Source organism: Barbus barbus (genome assembly GCF_936440315.1).
Source record: "Barbus barbus genome assembly, chromosome: 36".
NCBI lineage: Eukaryota > Metazoa > Chordata > Actinopteri > Cypriniformes > Cyprinidae > Barbus > Barbus barbus.
Window position 1 is genome coordinate 7,946,601 of NC_136714.1, and position 20,221 is coordinate 7,966,821.

The 20,221-nt window shown below is 38.0% G+C and overlaps 1 protein-coding gene across 2 annotated transcripts in view; it reads left to right on the forward strand.

Annotated features, from left to right (window-relative positions):
* Positions 1–20,221, forward strand: part of LOC306856123 (bifunctional heparan sulfate N-deacetylase/N-sulfotransferase 1-like) — a 97,321-nt gene that overhangs the window by 66,898 nt on the left and 10,202 nt on the right. For both annotated transcript variants that reach the window (XM_079395154.1, XM_079395153.1), the window contains exons 4-12: positions 2,566–3,039; positions 4,682–4,769; positions 4,961–5,115; positions 6,623–6,808; positions 8,760–8,888; positions 13,252–13,434; positions 16,678–16,774; positions 18,379–18,502; positions 19,652–19,826. In XM_079395154.1, coding sequence (XP_079251280.1) covers positions 2,566–3,039; positions 4,682–4,769; positions 4,961–5,115; positions 6,623–6,808; positions 8,760–8,888; positions 13,252–13,434; positions 16,678–16,774; positions 18,379–18,502; positions 19,652–19,826 — 1,611 coding nt within the window. The remainder of the gene's footprint in view (positions 1–2,565; positions 3,040–4,681; positions 4,770–4,960; positions 5,116–6,622; positions 6,809–8,759; positions 8,889–13,251; positions 13,435–16,677; positions 16,775–18,378; positions 18,503–19,651; positions 19,827–20,221) is intronic.

A 20,221-nucleotide genomic window follows, 5' to 3' on the forward strand; every position in this document is an offset into this window, starting at 1 on the left:
CTAAAACATAGTGAGTTGCCTACCAATACTACCTAGCATTTTAAGGCATCATAAGGTGCCTGACGTCAAGGCTGCTACTTTATTTTTGGTAAACGAAGGTAAGCCACCTTTTCTTTACCTAATTTATAGCCGCTTCACATGTATCGTATGTGAAAAAGCAAACTAAAGCTCAGTTTCATAGTGGGCAAGTCAAGAGATTTTGATTTTAATTTGGCCTATGCTTATTTCATTTAGTGCCAAAGATTATTGATAAACGTACTTGATTGGTTACCCAATATTTGTTTGCTGTATGTTACTTTATTTACTTTGTTAGAGCAGTGTATTGTTAGCTTAGCAACATGCTAACATCAAACTCCTGAAATTAATTTCTCCTTATGTCACGAGTATGTTTCTCCTTAAGTCACTTATGATATTTTGAACTGGCTACTGCCTACATAAGCAGTTGCCTATGTAGGCAGTAGCCAACAAGCTGGACTACAATTCTTTAACAGCTTTTTTGGGCTTGGACTAATTATCCAACAATTGTTCAGTGTCAGAGTAAGTTAAATGCTGATAAGCTTCGAAGGAGCCTTTGGCTTGCAAGTGTTGCTGGAACAAGGGAGACCAGAATATGGGATTAGGGAGAGGCTCAGGGAAGATATTGATTAAGGCAACTGGTATGTGAAAATCTCCCATTCGTATTCTCTAAGTGCTGAGTGACATCACCACCTACTTTTGAAGTTTCAGCGTGTTGCCATGAAAAGAAACAGATGAAAATGTGCATGATTCATCGGACATTGCCTGTGGACAATGCACCTCTCCAGAGGGTCCCATTGCTACCTCTGGTGGACAGAATAATGGCTGTGTTAAGAGATGAGCAGGGTGAAGGCCTCTCTCCAAATTGTAAGGCTCATTGTGTTTGTTCCACTCAGTGTGCAGTTTATCACCAATTGATCCAGCTTCACTGGGTCAGCTGGGCCGAGAGGAAAGTGGATTGCATGCAGATGAGTATGGATGGTGTTTAAACAAATTTGGGTACCCATAGTACCACAAGGCATCTAACTCAGGAGAGCACTAGTTAACTTCAGTTTAGAGAGTAAAGGAAGCAATAAATTGCTGCTGGATTAAAGGGGCCATATAAAAAGAAATGTCCCTCACAGTGCTTCCAGACCATTTATGAAATATGCTATCTCTGATTTCCAACTACAAAAAGGTTGCATTCCTGAAAATTGTGCTGAATATAATTCAACTCAAAGTCTAAGCTGGTAAAATAGGTTATTCAAAAATGATATCACAGCCATGCGTACAATAGGTATGGACAATGATCATGTAAAAATCATGATAAAAATTTTCTTATCAATCTGTATTGATAATTATCATGATCAATTTTAAATGTATTATTTATTTATTTAAAAAGTTTAAGGGCAAATTTTTGCTCTTAAGTGAAAGTTGTAGTAAGCACACTGTTAGCTGTGGTTTTAAACTACTCTTTATGGTCAAACACTTCATTCTTTTTTTATTTTTTTTCAACTTTTCCAGTAATTTTTCCTCAACAAAATAAATATCTTAATAGAAAAAAAAAAAATTCTTAGTTTCTGCATGTTCTAATGAGTGATATTGTTTCAAATCATAAAACAGGTCTCGCAGGTTTGTGTTGCCTGACTTGGACGAATATATTCAGCACAGTTTGCAGTGCAGGCTGCAATATTAATAATATAAAATATTTTTTTGTCTCTTTGAAATTTGTTGAAAGTAGCTTGAGTTAGGATGCAGATGTAAATTTATGTTCATGATCAAAAACAGTAAAATCTGTAAAAAAAAAAAAAAAATAATAATAAATTGTAACAACCTAATTTTTATATAGTGAAATTTAGTTATTCTGACTGTTTGAGTTATATTCAAAATTCTAGGTATTTGTATGAAAAACAGTAGCCTAAATACATTTAGTATAAATGCAAAAACACTATCGCTTAATCTCAGAATATACTGTAATTATATTCCATTACTCCTTCAATACATTTAATGTGTGTCTACATTAATCATATAATAAAATTCAATATGAATATCCCACATCTCTGACACAGTACCATGGTGTTACTACTGTAAATCCATGGTAAATGATGGTGATTTGTAGATTAATAAAGCCTTCTGACTGTATCGTTGTGTAGTGTTTGTCAGCTGTTTCATCTGGCTTTAAACTAGTTTAAATCACTGAGTCGTTTGCGTTCTTTGCTGAATTTAAGTATTTCACACTGGATCTCACAGTGCTGTTTAGTGCTTGCATGACCGAGACTCATCAGCGAGTAAACGCATGTGTTCTATTGAGCTCACGTTGCGCTGCCGTTTGAACTTCGAGTTGAGCGGATAAATGGTTCGTGTGACGTGCTTCAATTCAGTTGTGCCGTTTTGTTCTTCATACTGTATTATTGAGTAAAATTATAGCGCGATAATTATAGTTATCATTTTAAAACCCAGCCCTAGACTAACAGTATGAATGAGGAAAAAATTAAATGCTAAAAACCTGTCTATGAATATTGCTGCTTTAATGTGGATTTTTATCTCTCTTCTTCCAACACTTCATGAAAGGCTAATGAGAACAGTTTGCAGAGCGCCCAGCTCAAGGGCTTTCCTCTCTTCCTGCACTCCAATCTGGGTTTAAGGGACTGTAGTGTCAATCCCAAGTCTCCACTGCTTCTCATCACCAAGGCCCGGGAGGTGGAGCACGGTCCCTTACCTGGAGACGACTGGACGGTCTTTCAGTCTAACCATACCACCTATGAGCCTGTGCTGTTAGCTCGGGGACGGAGTACGGAGGCCAGTGGAGCTCCTGGACCACTTCATGCAGCTGTGGTTCAGGATTTGGGTCTTCATGATGGCATCCAGCGGGTACTCTTTGGCAACAACCTGAACTTTTGGCTGCACAAACTGGTACTGGTGGACGCAGTGAGTTTCTTGACCGGCAAACGTCTCTCATTGGCTCTTGAGCGCTACATACTGGTGGATATCGATGACATCTTTGTTGGGAAGGAGGGCACAAGGATGAAGGTGTCTGACGTCAAGGTGAGCACTGTTTTGTTTGAAAATTCTCTTTGTGCAGTTTTTCTTTAATAAATGGCAAATGGTTTGCTAGTTTATCAGTTCTATCACATTTATGTATTTTTAGTTTGACTCAAGTGTAGCTATCTGAAGTCTGTGATTTAGGGCCGTATAACCACACAGTATTCATACACTTCGAACTAATGCTCTGTTGCTCTTCTCCACTTTTCTTTATAGTATTACCTCTCTCGCCCGCTCTTTTTCTGCTTATCATTCCTGTGATTCAGACTTGCGGATAGAGAAAAAGCAGGGCTCAATAGTAAAAATGGACCAGGACCTGTGTGTGAGAATTTCTGGCCAGTTGACCAATTTATGCTGCCCTATTGGCCATTATGTCATATGATAAGTTAACATATGACATGTTTTTGTGCTGTGAGAACTTTCTATGATGTACAGAACATTGTGAATTCTGCTAATTTAAATACATCAGTGTCGCATTAGCTAGCCAATTTGGATGAAGTTTTCTGAAATAGAGAAAATGATTTGTGATAGTCTTTGAGGCATCAGTGAGAAAATGAAAATAAATCACCAGTGCACCATATTTAATCATTTTGTAACAAACTTGTATGAATTTGTAGCTGTCAAATAGTTACATTTATAGCTGTGTAATTTCCATTCATTATTATGATTTAAATTTGACATTATTTTTACTTAATATTGCACAATTGAATTTATTTTAAAAATATTTAAAATGTAAAATGTTCCTTTTTTTGTGCTGGGACCTGTAAATATGATGACCTACTGACTGACTGCACCAGCAGAAAAAAATCTTATTTGTGACTGAGGCATAGAATGAAAAGGAAATAATTTAAAATGAGGGAAACATACATTGGGGGAAAGAAGAGGCCATGAAAAAGGCATGGATAAAAACTCATAAGAGGGATGCGATGCTAATCTGTAGTACATCAGAAGCAGAACATTGAGAAACTGGTTTGTTAGATCCATATAATTCACCAAAACTTTATGACGTGACAGCACTTTTCCTATCATCAGTTGTCTGTTTTTTTCAATACTCCAACCTCTGCTGTTCTTTTTCCAAACATCTCCTCTTCTTTCCATTTCCCTTTTTTGTTTTATTATTTTTTTACGACTCGCTATTCAAAGGGCATCCAAAGGCTCGCCGCAAGCATGAATATTTCAAATGCAGTTTTCTGCGTCCTCCTTGTGAATCTCTCATCTTCGGAGCGTCCCGATGCAGATGTTCAGCCGAGGGAAGGAATAGAAATCAAACATAATCAAAGCCGTCTTGTCTGTCTGTGGACCTCTGTGCAGTTAAATATGAATCAGTCTTTTGATTGAGTCACACTGGAGAGACAGGCAGTCAAAAACAAGCGCAGTAAACAAATCAAATGAGAGGAGGATGCGGAGCTAAATCTGAGAGGGGTAATGAAGCAAACACAGGAGACGAACAGACAGCAGACATGCTTACGCTGTCCCTCTAGCACTGTGTTACCGCTGTGCTTGTGCGCATACGTGCGTTGGCGTACGTCTTTTGGCTGTGTATCTCTTTTGTGTTCTCGTCTGTTGTCTGTGCTTTTTGAATGCGTTGTGTGTTTACTGACTTTTAAACAACTTTTATTACATTTCTAAACTCCTTGTTTCAAAGGCCCTACTGGAGACGCAGAACGAACTCCGAACCCACGTGCCAAATTTCACCTTCAACTTGGGATTCTCTGGAAAGTTCTTTCATGCTGGTAAGCAAATATCACATTGTTAGCTTATCAAAATGCTAACAACATGCTCTTTTGGTATGTGTGAGCGTTAATCAAGTGATCATCGGTCACTTATGAGCTTCTGTGATAGTTAGGATGCTGTTTTAGTAGGCAGCTTTTGCAATAGAGTCAAGATTTTTACTGTTTGTGTCCATGTAATTAATATATTTTAGGTACAGATGAGGAGGATCTTGGGGATGACCTGCTTCTGTCCTACAGTAAGGAGTTCTGGTGGTTCCCCCACATGTGGAGTCACATGCAGCCACATCTCTTCCACAACCAGTCCGTGCTGGCCGAACAAATGCTGCTCAACCGAAAGTTTGCAGAGGTGACACTAGATAAAATAATCAGAGATCTGAAGGTTTTTTTTGTTTTGTTTTTTTTGGATAAACCCCTTTTTGAAAAAATTTGGCTGTTTAGGGCCTGAGCACCAGCTGCTCCTTTAGTTTATGTCTGTAGTTAAAGGTGCAATAGGTGATTGTCTTCAGAAACATTTTTTGTTATACTGGTTGAAAGTCTCTTCACATCCCGATAACAATCATTAATTTAAGTCAGGGATACTGAAATCTGGCTCGCGAGATCCACTTTCCTGCAGAGTTTAGCTCTAACCCTAATCAAACACACGAGCATGCTAATCAGTGTCTTCAGGATCATTAGAAAATCACAGGTAGGTGAGTTTGATCAGGGTTGAAGCTAAACTCTGCAGGAAAGTGGATCTCGCTAGCCAGATTTGAGGATCACTGAGTTAAGTGGTCTATATGTATTTATATATTCTGTGGATGGCGTAGGACCAAGAAATGTTCGTCCAATCAAAACACTCGATCCGAGCGTTTTGATTGACTTTCCTACCTGCCTGTCAACACATGTATTTGCATACCGCTGCGCACCCGGTTCTCGCAGACAGGATACGTCATCAGCGCATTCACGTACACTGTGCAGTCAGAGCGAGAATGGCAGGCAAACATCAACAACCTGATCTTCCTTCCTGGTATTGTAGTACTTTTACTAACTGTACTATAAAGTTTTCTCACCGGTAAATGACATATGATGTATTGTAGTAATGTTGTCTCTGGTCATCTGATCTGTTTGCGAAATCGCGTTCAGGGGGCGTGGCTTTGGATGGCGATTTGCAGGGAGGGTGGGACGTTCGCTTTCAGTGCTATCAGGCTAAAGTTAGCATTTTCCAAGATCTCCTGCTGCACCTTTATTTATATTATTTTTTACATTAGATTTTTTTATTAGATAATACTTTGGAAGAAAAAGTTTCTATTTTATTTTATTTTATTTTTTATTTTACACTGTTCGGCTGAAAGAAAATTGTGATGTGTTGGTATTTTTATTATTTATTTTTTGCACACCCATGCGTGTTTGAGCTTACATTGCCTACAAGCACTGCTTGTGACTTTTTTTTTTTTTTTTGTCTCTTTATGTTGTAAAAGATTAGCACGATATTGTAGGCATCATCGGTTTTTAAATGTACTTACTTCAAAGTTAAAGTGTAATTCATTTTAAATTAACAAATAACATCAAAGCACAATTTTACAACACAATTATCAAAAGCACTTTCTCATCACCAGGGAGATATATATATATATATATATATATATATATATATATATATATATATATATATATATATATATATATATATATATATATATATATATATATATATATACACATACATACATGTATACATACATACATACTATACTGATACTATACTATAGTTTTCGCGCCCAGTAGAGGTATAGAGGAAGTTAGGATGAAGTTATGCACAATTAGTGGTTCATATGCTGAAGCACTTTTTTTTTTTTTTTGCTGTTTCCTTTCAGGAGCATGGTATTCCAACAAACATGGGTTATGCGGTGGCTCCCCATCACTCTGGAGTGTATCCCATCCATTTGCAGCTATATGAGGCCTGGAAGAAAGTGTGGGGCATCAAAGTGACCAGTACAGAGGAGTATCCCCACCTCAAACCCGCACGCTTCCGCAGGGGCTTCATACACAGTGGCATCAGTGTAAGAACGCCTTTAATGGGTAAAGTAAAGATAAAAAGTGGGAGAAATTGGCAGAATGGAATTTGGAAATAACACAGACATGAACCCGTGTCCTTGGGACAAACATGTTGCTAACATATGCATTGCCAGTGCACTAAGGCTCCAGTTCTCCTCTATAAAAAAAACAGATGGCACATTCAGACTGTAGCCTGTGCAGCTGTATGGTTAAACGATAGTATGTTGAATTCTTATTCCGGCTGGATTCAGTACGATAAACCCCAGGCTATTTTGTGTACGGTTTGAGCTTTGAGTCCCAGTGGGGGGTTAAGGGCAAACTGTTTGTGAAAGTGCAATTTTATTTTTTTATTAACTGTGCATTGCTTCAGGGGACAACAGAGAGAGTATGACAAAAGCTCGGTGAATCATGACAGAGCGGTTTCTGTGTGCGTGTGAATGTAAGAATGTATGTGAACTTGCAACAATGGGCAGAAACAAAATCACCTTGAGAATCAAATACAGCAGCTATGTTAAATATATATTTTTTTAAATGCACACAAGGAACGGAAATTTGCATCATGGATGTGCAACCGACAAAGCCAGCAACTGCTTTGTGACAGTTGCTGCAGATTTGTCGGCTGCACATTCATGATGCGAATCTTACGTTCCACCACATCCCAAAGGTGCTCTATTGGATTGAGATCTGGTGACTGTGGAGGCCATTTGGGTAATGTGAGCTTGTTGAATCTATGCCACGAAGAATTAAGGCAGTTCTGAAGGCAAAAGGGGGTCCAACCCGGTACTAGGTGTACCTAATAAAGTGGCCAGTGAGTGTGTATATTTATATACCAAATTATTGTTTTAAGTGTGAAAATATAGCAGAAGTAGCACCAACATTCAAAAACAATGGACTTGTGACAAGGCTCCTGAAATAATCAAGTCTTCATTTTAAGTTTTAATTTAGTGATGAGTGAATTTTTGCTAGAAAAAGATCAGGAGAAATAACATGCAAGTGTCCCAGAACCGAGAAAAGCTATGAAAAAAAGTTACTTTATCTCACAGAGTATGATGCTGCCTGCAGAAGAAGGGACATGCATGGTTGTTGTCACCCCTAGAATTACCTACTGTAGCCAAAGCAAAATAAACTCATTTAACCTCTTCCAAGGCCCATATTTACAAAATAGAGACTTCTGGAAATCCATACTCTGGTCTCAAGAGACCAAGTCAATCATTTCGGATCCAAAAGCATCCAAAATGTTCTGGTGTTGCTAGAGGAGTCCAGTGAGAAGTGCTTGGTACACACAGTGACGTTCAGTGGTAGTAAAGCTCTTATATAGGGATGAATGAGTGCTGAAGGTGTGAGGGAGTTGTGCTTTATCAACGCTGTCATGAATTCACACACCACTGTGTGATGGAATACAAAAACTTAAAACAGAAGATGCTACCCTCCCCTCATTCCCTGCATTATTGGGCATTTTTTCAGCATGACAATGAAGATATTCATTCTCCCAAGGTGAAAATCCTTCAGTGGACATGTATTTCACTCAATCTCAACGCTCTTGAGCAGCTGTGAGGGATTCTGTAGCTGAGCAAAACTCCTCATTAAAGACCAGAGCATTCAAGGAGGTCGCCCTCCAGGAGTTAAACAGGACAGATGTGAAAAGTTGTCATGAACTTGTACACTCAGTGCCAAGAAGGGTCAGAGCAGTATACTTAAAGTTCTGGAGGACATACTAAGTACTAGAATATTATACATTTGGTGAATTAAATCTAGGGTGTACTCATTTCTGCAATCCTTCATTTAAACAAAATTGGCTAATTTACTTATCTTACAGAAAATATTGGCATATATTTTGTTGTTTTTATTAAGTATATTTTTATATTATCTCTTATTCTCTTATGCTTTTTTTTGCCAAGGCAATTTGACATCATTTTAAGTCATTACATAGTGAATGGAAATATCTTTGTTTTTCAGGTGTTGCCCAGACAGACCTGTGGTCTCTTTACTCATACCATCTTCTACAATGAATATCCTGGAGGCTCTAAAGAGCTGGACAAACTCATAAATGGAGGAGAGCTTTTCCTAACTGTGCTTCTCAACCCAGTAAGTAGTGACGCAGTGTATTTCACACACTGGTTTAGACATGATAAAGAATACAACAATCACTTTTGGGCCAAGATCTGTTTTTTTTGTTTGTTTTTTAATTTTTTTACGTTTAAGTTATTATGGAAACCTTCCTGTGCACTGTAGCGCTCAAATATTATTTGCAAATTTCCATGTTCAAACTTGCCGTATTTCTATGAAGAATTGGGAGTGCCATATTAATTATTAATCTTAAAGTGAAATTGAAGCTAAAAATGTATTTGATTAATTTAAAAAAAAAAAAAAAGTCGTGACGTATTGTCAAGAATGGTGACCCATACTCGAAATTGGTGCTCTGCGTTTAACCCATCCAAGTGCACACACACAGCAGTGAGTAGTGAACAAATCCACACACACACACACACACACACACACACCGTGAACACACACCCGGAGCAGTGGGCAGCCATGCTGCAGCGCCCGGGGAGCAATTGGGGGTTCGGTGCCTTGCTCAAGGGCACCTCAGTCGTGGTATTGAGGGTGGAGAGAGCGCTGGACATTCCCTCCCCCCACCTACAATTCCTGCCGGCTGGGGGCTCGAACTCGCAACCTTTCGATTACGAGTCCGACTCTCTAACCATTAGGCCACGACTTCCCCAATTTAATGGGAGATGTATTGAATAGTATGTCACTCACAATCCAAAGCTCCGGAGAAACAAAGGCAGAACACCGTATAACACCAGTAACGGCTCTTTTGCTTTGTTTTGAACACTCAAATTGAGTTACGGTGCCGGCTTAGAGTTATAGTCTGACACATTTTAATTACAGTGTAGACAAACGAATTAGATCGCGATCTACCAAACAGCTCCATAAAGCACTTTAAAGACTAGACACCTTGGCAGCTATACAGTCAGGTCCATAAATATTGGGACATCGGCACAATTCTAACATTTTTGGCTCTATACCCACACGGAAACAACCTATATAAACATATATGTTTTAATATAGGTTTTGATATGTTTTTAATATATGTGACATATATAAAATTGGCCGTTTTCCTATAATATATGTACATATATGCACATATATGCGTACATATATGTACACATATATGCATACATATATGTACACATATATGTGCATACATGTACCTATATAGGTACATATATGCATGTGTATATATATGTGTGCGTATATGCACCTATATGTTTACCTATATATTAGTAAAATTATTAAAATCCATAGCTGCTAGACAACATAAATAAAAGCCCAAAATGTCGAAATTTACATTTACATGTACATATAGGGCTTATACGTGGATATAAAGAAGCAATACAGGAGACCTATATGGCCTTTATATGCACATATATGCACCTCAATTTTGCCTATATGTGGCATATATACGCATATATGCAGCATATATGTTATCATATATGTGCATATATACTGCATATAGGTTTCATATATGCGCATATATCCTCATATAGGTTCTTTCCATGTGGGTATACACCACCACAATGTATTTCAAATGAAACAAACTAATTTGAGGGTATTTACATCCAAAGCAGGTGAACGGTGTAGGAATTGCAACAGTTTGCATATGTACCTCCCACTTGTTAAGGGACCAAAAGTAATGGGACAATTGGCTTCTCAGCTGTTCCATGGTCAGGTGTGTGTTATTCCCTCATTATCCCAATTACAATGAGCAGATAAAAGGTCCAGAGTTCATTTCAAGTGTGCTATTTGCATTTGGAATCTGTTGCTGTCAACTGTCAAGATGAGATCCAAAGAGCTGTCACTATCAGTGAAGCAAGCCATCATTAGGCTGAAAAAACAAAACAAACCCATCAGAGAGATAGCAAAAACATTAGGCGTGGCCAAAACAACTGTTTGGAACATTCTTAAAAAGAAGGAACGCACCGGTGAGCTCAGCAACACCAAAAGACCCGGAAGACCACTGAAAACAACTGTGGTGGATGACCGAAGAATTCTTTCCCTGGTGAAGAAAACACCCTTCACAACAGTTGGCCAGATCAAGAGCACTCTCCAGGAGGTAGGTGTATGTGTGTCAAAGTCAACAATCAAGAGAAGACTTCACCAGAGTGAATACAGAGGGTTCACCACAAGATGTAAACCATTGGTGAGCCTCAAAAACAGGAAGGCCAGATTAGAGTTTGCCAAACGACATCTAAAAAAGCCTTCACAGTTCTGGAACAACATCCTATGGACAGATGAGACCAAGATCAACTTGTACCAGAGTGATGTGAAGAGAAGAGTATGGAGAAGGAAAGGAACTGCTCATGATCCTAAGCATACCACCTCATCAGTGAAGCATGGTGGTGGTAGTGTCATGGCGTGGGCATGTATGGCTGCCAGTGGAACTGCTTCTCTTGTATTTATTGATGATGTGACTGCTGACAAAAGCAGCAGGATGAATTCTGAAGTGTTTCGGGCAATATTATCTGCTCATATTCAGCCAAGTGCTTCAGAACTCACTGGACGGCGCTTCACAGTGCAGATGGACAATGACCCAAAGCATACTGCAAAAGCAACCAAAGAGTTTTTGAAAGGAAAGAAGTGGACTGTTATACAATGGCCAAGTCAATCACCTGACCTGAATCCGATTGAGCATGCATTTCACTTGCTGAAGACAAAACTGAAGGGAAAATGCCCCAAGAACAAGTAGGAACTGAAGACGGTTGCAGTAGAGGCCTGGCAGAGCATCACCAGGGATGAAACCCAGCGTCTGGTGATGTCTATGTGTTCCAGACTTCAGGCTGTAATTGACTGCAAAGGATTTGCAACCAAGTATTAAAAAGTGAAAGTTTGATTTATGATTATTATTCTGTCCCTTAACAAGTGGGAGGCACATATGCAAACTGTTGTAATTCCTACACCGTTCACCTGATTTGGATGTAAATAACCTCAAATTAAAGCTGACAGTCTGCAGTTAAAGCACATCTTGTTCGTTTCGTTTGAAATCCATTGTAGTGGTGTATAGAGCCAAAAATGTTAGAATTGTGTCGATGTCCCAATATTTATGGACCTGACTGTACATAATCGTGACGATAACCTTAAGAAGATAACCATAACCTTCAAAGATTTATTTTTGTTTACCTTTTTGTAATGCAGATTATTCACCAGGCTGTCACTTCTAGTTGGATGCGTGTGTACTTGAGTGCCGTAGCATGATCAATCATAAAATCAGTAGCCTAACAGTTCGCAATTAAATCCATATCCAACCTTTTCTTGTAACCCGATAAAATCAATCCATAGCGCTGAACGTCGTCAGAGATGTTTAATCCACACGCATTTCTGAGCATGCCTGCTTGCTGGTGTTCACATAAATCCACAAGTCGTTCTTTTAGGTTAGGCTATTTAATTCAAGTCAAAATAAGCTGTCTAGAATTCTTTTACGTTACTGAGCATAGCAAATAAACTGGTTGCAAAACGGTATCCACTCACATGTTTAACTTTTAGTCTGCTTGTTTCGGTAAACATTTTTTTTTTAATTAATAGTTACATTACTATATGCAATAGCCAATATGAGATAGCCCATGGCCAGTAGATTTTATACAGGTGTAACTATAACGATTTTGTAAATGGTGATCAGCAATATTGATAATGTGTTACTACTGCCTTTTGCCTTGGTGTGACTTCTCACTTTTTGCAGATAATGCAAAGGCAGAGTACGTTAACTTCAAGCTCACAATTTTTAATGTAGATAATTTTCATTACTAAAACATCTAATTGCCAAATTTCCAGTGTCCTACCTATAATTAATTTGGCTGGACTTTAAACTTTAAAGTAATTTTTCTCAGTTTCACACTCTAGTGAGGTCTTTTGCCTTTGTAGTGCAGTATAGCTGTTAATATATCTTGTAAGATTTACAGTTAGATCATTCCTTTTTAAGACTTTATAAAATAATGCACAAATTATGGTAATATATTGGTCATATATTTTGTAATTAACTTAGAAAATTTTCTTTTGTTAAACATATTTATTAGATATATTACATATTTATTATAACATAACACATGTATACTACTATTCAAAACTTTGGGGTCTGTAAGATTTTTTTTTAAATATTTATAATTTTATTCAACAATCATTAATTAAATTGCCAAAAAAAAGACATTTGATGTTACAAACAATTTCTACGGTATTGCTAATAAAGGCTATTCTTTTAACATTTTTATTCATCAAAATTAAACAGTTTCCACAAAAATGTTTTTCAACGTTGATGAGACATTTTTCTTGAGCACAAAATCAGCATATTAGAATGATTATTGAAGGATCATGTGACACTGAAGACTGGAGTAATGGACTAATCATTAATCTGATAGGCTGAGCGCTCAATGACTTACGCTTTATTTCAAAACAGATCAGCATCTTCATGACCCACCTGTCCAACTACGGGAATGATCGTCTTGGCCTGTACACCTTCAAGAACCTGGTGAAGTTCATACAGATGTGGACCAACCTGAAACTGCAGACTCTCCCGCCTGTACAGCTGGCACAGAGATATTTCCAAATCTTCCCTGAGGAGAGGGACCCCATCTGGCAGGTAACAGAGGAGCTCTGTTGGGGGTCTATACTGTCCAGGGATCATTATGGGAAACAAATACAACTCTATTTAGTGGGAGTGGATCAGCGAAGGTTGAGAGTGTTGAGCGGTGTTGCCGTAATAAGTGATGAAAGGTTTCGTATGGCTGTCTGCACATTTACTCTAATGTACGAAGAGGGAAAATGGTTTTCCGTGTAGCCTGCCAGGAAATCAGAGAATGCTATTTTTGAAATTGGTTCCTGTAATTCTGTTGAAAGTTGGAGCAAATGCAGAAGATCAGTCTTTCTCTCTGTATCTTTTCTCCTGCTTGCCCCATTTCACTTTATCCAGCTTCTTTATTTCTTCTTGTCTCACTGTTTCTAACTCACTTGTTTTGTTTCACCCTTAGAGAAAGAGAAAGTGGGAGCCCGAAAGCTCTAAATCCCTCTTTTGATCTCTCTCGTTTCCTGTCAAGGTTGAGGTCCCATCTTTTCTGTCGGCTCTCCAGCGTTCCACAGCTTGCCCTGCTCTGAATAATCTTCTTTCCTCTGCAGTTGTTTTCCCTAGAAATCTGCAAGCTGCTGTTACATGCAGAGGAAAGATACAACTTGGAAAGAGTTTAGTTTTATATTATGCTTAATACAGCATGTCCATGGCTCTTTCCCAAAATCCATTGAGCTGGTCTTCTGTCTACATCCTACATGGGCAGCTATTTTCTAAGAGAGATCACCTGCCACAGTGCTGGTAGACAAAGCAAATTTATGATAGATAAGGCAAAATCATGTCTCTAACTGAATATGTGACTCACCTTATGATTGATTCCAATGCAGTATGCCATATGTCGAGCGTCACCTGACCAAACCAGAAAACAGGTCTCATCGCACCCGCTTGTCAGAGAAAGTGTTAAGAGCAGTATGAACTGATGGCGATTTCAGTGGACTTTTCAAGTAATCAGCTAACCAATCTAGTTGTTTTTGATTTTTGCTATTTTATTTAGTTTTAGTATCAGAATATGAGAATCGGAAAGCAGTCAATATATGTGAGGGGCATCATTTACGAGCATCTTTGGTATCTTCTTTGAAGGCATCTTAAGTATAACAGCTCAATATTTCCCAAAGGCATCATAAGCCTAAGTAGATTGTAGAGCCATTGCCACTAATGGTCTCTACGATCAACTTAGCTTACGATGCTTTTGAGAAACGCAGCCCAGTTTTAAAGAATACAGATGTTTGTTGTGCATAAGAGAACCCCTGCAATACAGTTTGATGTTAGCATGCTGACCAAAACTTTGTGCTATGCTGCTTATATATTTATGAAACTGTAAAAACCCCACTTCCAAAACAAGGCGTCTGTGGATGAGAGTCTGAAGCAAGGACTGGTGAGACAACATTTGTCCTGCACTGTTTCACAGACGATGAGTAGAAGGAGAATTTTAGATTGACACTACAGTCATTTATGACGCTTCTGATTCAACAGCAGCAGCTGTTTCACGTGTCATACATCATCATGCCATTTCTACGTCATTGCACGTGTATAACTCTCCAGTTTCAGTTTTCTGATCTGATCAAGTGTTTACATGTCCTATCAAACAATTACAAACCACCCCTTACAATCCGAATTAAATTTCAGTCAGATTTGGCCAATTTATTCTTAATCTGGTTGGGCTACCAGTCCAATTTTAGTTTTTGGTCGAATTTATTGATGAATAGAAATGTTGCCTAATTTTTGGGTGAACTATCCCTTTAAAGCCATGTTGCTTCTGCCATTTTCTTCCTGTGAACTCGACCCATGTCTTGCTGTCTCATTGGCTTGCAGACTTTCATTGAGTCGGCTGACTGGTCTAATTATTTAGCATGCTAGATATTTGTTTGGCGTCGGCGAGACGTCAGTGAGCCTCTTTGAGTCATTGAGTATAGTTCACACATAAAGACTGCCGAGCGCTGATCACACACTGATTTGCCCACAATCACAGCCCCAAGCTTGTTGACTTGCAAATCCGGCTTAAGATCCTGTAGTGTGAACTTGGCATTAGGGGCTACAGGAATGTAGTTGGGAACCACTATTTTAAATTAATAGCATTTATTTAAAAAAAAATTGTAACATTAATATCTTTACTGTTTAATGTCCTTGCTAAATAAAGGTATTAATTTCTTCTCAAAACCAAAAAATCTTAGTTAAATTGCAATGCATTCCCCGTTTCCACAATGAATACATGTGATGCTGTCTTGAAAAGAAGGAATCTTATAGGACAGACCTTTAAAGTGTTGTCTGTGTAGGCAGCTCACTAGGTTTCGGAACAGAGCTCATATTTACTGTTAGTATAAACTGTGACCCTATGAGTACATCAGTAATAAATTCACAAACCAAATGTGTTAATTCAGTGTAATTACTCCTTTTAGCACTGGCATCTACTCATGCGAGACTTTTTGGTCGTTAGTGCCGTGGCGCCTAGCTGTTAATCTCATTAGGACGGACAGGTGTTGGATTTCTGGTTGTTTCGCAGTCTTGATGCACAGTTTGACCATTCCGCATTTGTGCAAGATTTTAATTTAGAGGTAAGGGTTAAAGCTATTAATTCATTACCACCGTTGCCAGCATCTTCAGCTGTGATGGATGAAGGGCTCAAAATGGCTGCCGCAGGACATCTTTCTCCTGAGATGCTTCAAAGCTCTTGATAGGGGTTGGTTTATGGTTTACGCTTCTGATTTCTATCTGGTTAATCCCATAAAATGGCCACCTCTGGGATGTTATTAGGGCAAGTCTAAAGGCTAAATCTGAATTAATCTAAAATCTGCTTGTTAATGGACTCTGCTGATGTGTTGTAAGATATTTGACATGCTTGAATAGTTTGTTTTAATTTGGCCGGATAACAGCCTTCCCCCATAATGCACTTTTCCTGCTGATGTTAAATCCGAGACCAAGCGCTCCGTCTACATCCAAATTCCTATATTTTCTGAGCATGTCCTGAACTTTTGGATATCTTACTATTTTGCCGTACCCTACATTTGAATATGCATACTTCCCTGCAAAAAAAAGAGAAGACAAAATGAACATCTCGCCCTGGGTAATTTTATAAAACAGTACGTCTCTCATATTCATGCTGGCTTGGTGAATGAGAACAATTTTTCCAGCTTCTTTATAATTTCCTGCTGGTTATTGAGGCACAACGATTGACTCACCGCAGTGTTTTTTTTTATTGTGAATGTGCTCATTTTAGTGATATATGGGTAGCACTTCACTTTAGCTCATTTCTTACCCTTACAGGACCCCTGTGAGGACAAAAGACATAAAGACATCTGGTCTAAAGAGAAGACCTGTGACCGTTTCCCCAAGCTGCTTATCATTGGACCTCAGAAGACCGGTGAGTGTTGTGCTCACCACACATCCACACATGTGTGCACTTGCACCTTCTAGCTGTGTTGGCCAGATATGCTCTGTTAAAACCAATTACAGCAAATTTCCATCTAGATTCAGTGTTATATGGGTGCCTTCCAGCACATATCAGCCAATGTAATACTGTAAATTACAATATTACAATTTACTTTAGGAATTCCTATTCTTCTTTTTCTAACTTTTATTTTAATTGTAGTCCCCCTTTTTTGAGTGGCTATTTTATTGCTTGCCAGAATGTTCAGTAGCCCCTCACTGCAGAACACAATGTCAGGGATGTGAGGTGAGAGGTGTTGGTCCTGGATCCAGCCTTGCCCCCTGGAGCTTGTGTTCTGCAGTGAAGACCATCTCAGAATGTTACCAATAGTGATGCAATATTTGGCAATTTTAAGATTATCTCTGTGTGTGTGTAAAGCTATCAAATGATTAAAAAAATCGAATTTGCATGATATGCCTATTAATTAATCCAATTAATCACACATCAATTTGGGTTGAGAAATTACCCTAAAAGATAAATAAAATTTATCGTGTTAAATGAGAGAGAGAAAAAAATGTTGAATAGACTTTTTTTTTTTTAAAGTAGCTTTGGAAAGAAATATTTTGATTCAACATAGAATTTATTACATAAACTGTAAATGTACTGTTCAGGTGTCATGAATGCATTTACATTGCAATTGAAATTGCATTAATAATGATCTGAGAAAAAAAGGATTTTAAATAGCTATTAGTTGGCTTTAAGAAAAATATATAATAGTGAAATCTCTGAAATTATAATTTTTAAAAACTAAATGAAATATACTGTAAATATGAAACTAGAACCAGTTGGTGGTGGCAAGTCACTGTTTTAATGAGTGAGTCATTCAGTCATTCATTCAAATGTTCACATTGCTGATTCATTCATAAACAAAGCAAGGGACTGAATCATTGGCTCACTCAATTCATTGGCTCATCTTGGTTCATTTGTAAACAGCTACAAGTTTTTGGTGTTTTTATAAAATTATATATATTTTTTTTCCCAATCCAGTGCTCTTGAATCAAGTGTGCACAACAGCATTGGTGGGGTTTTATTTCCTTACAGGCTCAACCTCATAGATGGCTTTCTACTGCAACCCTGACTGCTCCTCAGTAAATGTGAATTCAGTTTTACAGCGTTGACTAATTAAACTTCTAAAGATGTCTTCAGGGAGCAATAGCCCACTCTAAGAGTGGGTAGTAAAATGACTGTGTTAATCATCTCAATAAAAGTTAGATTAGGGGGTTGGGCCTTAGACCAACGTTTATTGATTTATTTTTCTTTTTTGCACTGTTATTACTTCACTTCCTAGACTTGTATATTAGCTAGCATCATCGTTTCGGTAAACTCTCACTGAAACTTTTTCTTTGGCTCAAATTAAATCAGGTTTTATACTACATACTGTACAAACATATATATTTACTTCTATAGCAGAATTTTAGGAGTCACAATGGGGTCAAAAAGTACTAATGAAATAGTTTTATTATTGTTAAGCAATTTAAGTTTGTTTTTAAATTTTGTTTAAAATTATATAATTGACATATGCTGTCTTGTCTATTCAGGAACTACTGCTCTCTATCTGTTCCTGGGCATGCATCCCGATTTGACCAGTAACTACCCCAGCAAGGAGACCTTTGAAGAAATCCAGTTCTTCAACGGCCGAAACTACCACAAAGGCATTGACTGGTATGTGGTGATATTGTGAAAGAAAATCTCTCCTTCCTACGTTACCAACTTCATGAGTTGCTGTGATTTAGAGACCCCATAAAAAAAGTTTTATGACATGTAGTCCATATATGTTAGTTTTGTGGTCGTCATAATGCTAGTGTACACCCTAAAACATTTAGCAGATTGAAAAGTCATTCATACCAAGGATAATAACTATAAAGATTTTAATAATTGTTGTAATTTTGTGAGAATAGTGAAATCCACAACACAACTATATTGATAATGTGACAGAGAAACAATATCACTGCAATCAGTTTCAGAACATTTTCTTCCAGCTGATGAACTTTTAAAAACATCATCATTAAAGTGGCAGACAACAAAATCGTTGCATGTTCATATGATGCACAGAAAGTTTTTATTCATTGATGTGGAAGCTATAATAGTTATCGTTACAGTTATTGTTCTTGGTGTTAACAGGCCTTGACTTCAAATTTATGATCTAAATTACTGATTTAAAAATACTGAATCATGTTTCACTCATGGGATGCATCTAAAACTGCTCTCTAGAATGAGAATTTCCTTTCCCCCTAAAACAACCCATTTCTGATGCGTCCTAACTTCCTGTTTTTATAGGGAGTACATCAACATGGGCAAGAAAACCTCATGATTTCATGGGTTCTTTACAGTCGATAGCTCTTGTGAAGGATGGTGATTGTGAAAATCTGGCGTGCTTTGAAGTTAAGAGTATTAAGAGACATGGAGGCTAATGTTCCCATGAGCGGAAGGCATTATGGGTCATTTCAAAACACAGCATTGCCTTCACCACCAGCTCTTTCTTTCCATCTTTCAGTAGTCTGAAAAATGGCTAATAGAAAGCAGGTGTCTGATGCACATCATCAACCGTCTCTCTCTCCCTGCATTTCTTTTTCTCTTTAATCAGTTTGTGGAAAAAATGTTGGAGGTTGATGGTTCATGTGGCGGTTCGTTCTCAAAAACAAGTGCTGTAAATGTTGCTGATTATAAAGAGAGAGGTGCATTTCACCAACAATGGTGCAACAATAGTTAAACATGGTTTTTTACAGGTGTTGCACGTCCACCATCTGGTTTCTCTCAAAAGTGTGGACCAAATTTAATGAAATGCTAATTGTTTGGCTTTTTTAATGCTAGGTACATGGAGTATTTCCCTCTACCCTCCAACACTAGCTCAGATTTCTACTTTGAGAAAAGTGCCAACTACTTTGACTCCGAGGTCGCGGCCCGGCGAGCAGCTGCTCTTCTGCCCAAAGCCAAAATCATCACCATTCTTATCAACCCAGCCGACAGAGCCTATTCCTGGTATCAGGTCAGTATCTAACTGCTCGTGTGTCATCCAGTCACATCCAGGGTCAGTCAAGGCCATAATGCCTGCTCTGGACAGAAGATTACAGATTACAGATTACAGATTTTGGCAGCCGAATCCTTACCCATCTTCAAGAAACGGCTAAAAACTCATCTGTTCCATCTTTACTTGACCCTCTAACTCTAGCACTATCTATTCTAATTGTATTTTATCTATGTCTTTTTATTAAAAAATAACAACAATAATAATAATAATTATCTGTACTGCGTTAGGCTAACCAAGACTTGTAATAGCACTTGCACGTTGTTGCTCTTTTGTTGGTTTTGATTGCTTCTTATGTCCTCATTTGTAAGTCGCTTTGGATAAAAGCGTCTGCTAAATGACTAAATAAATAAATA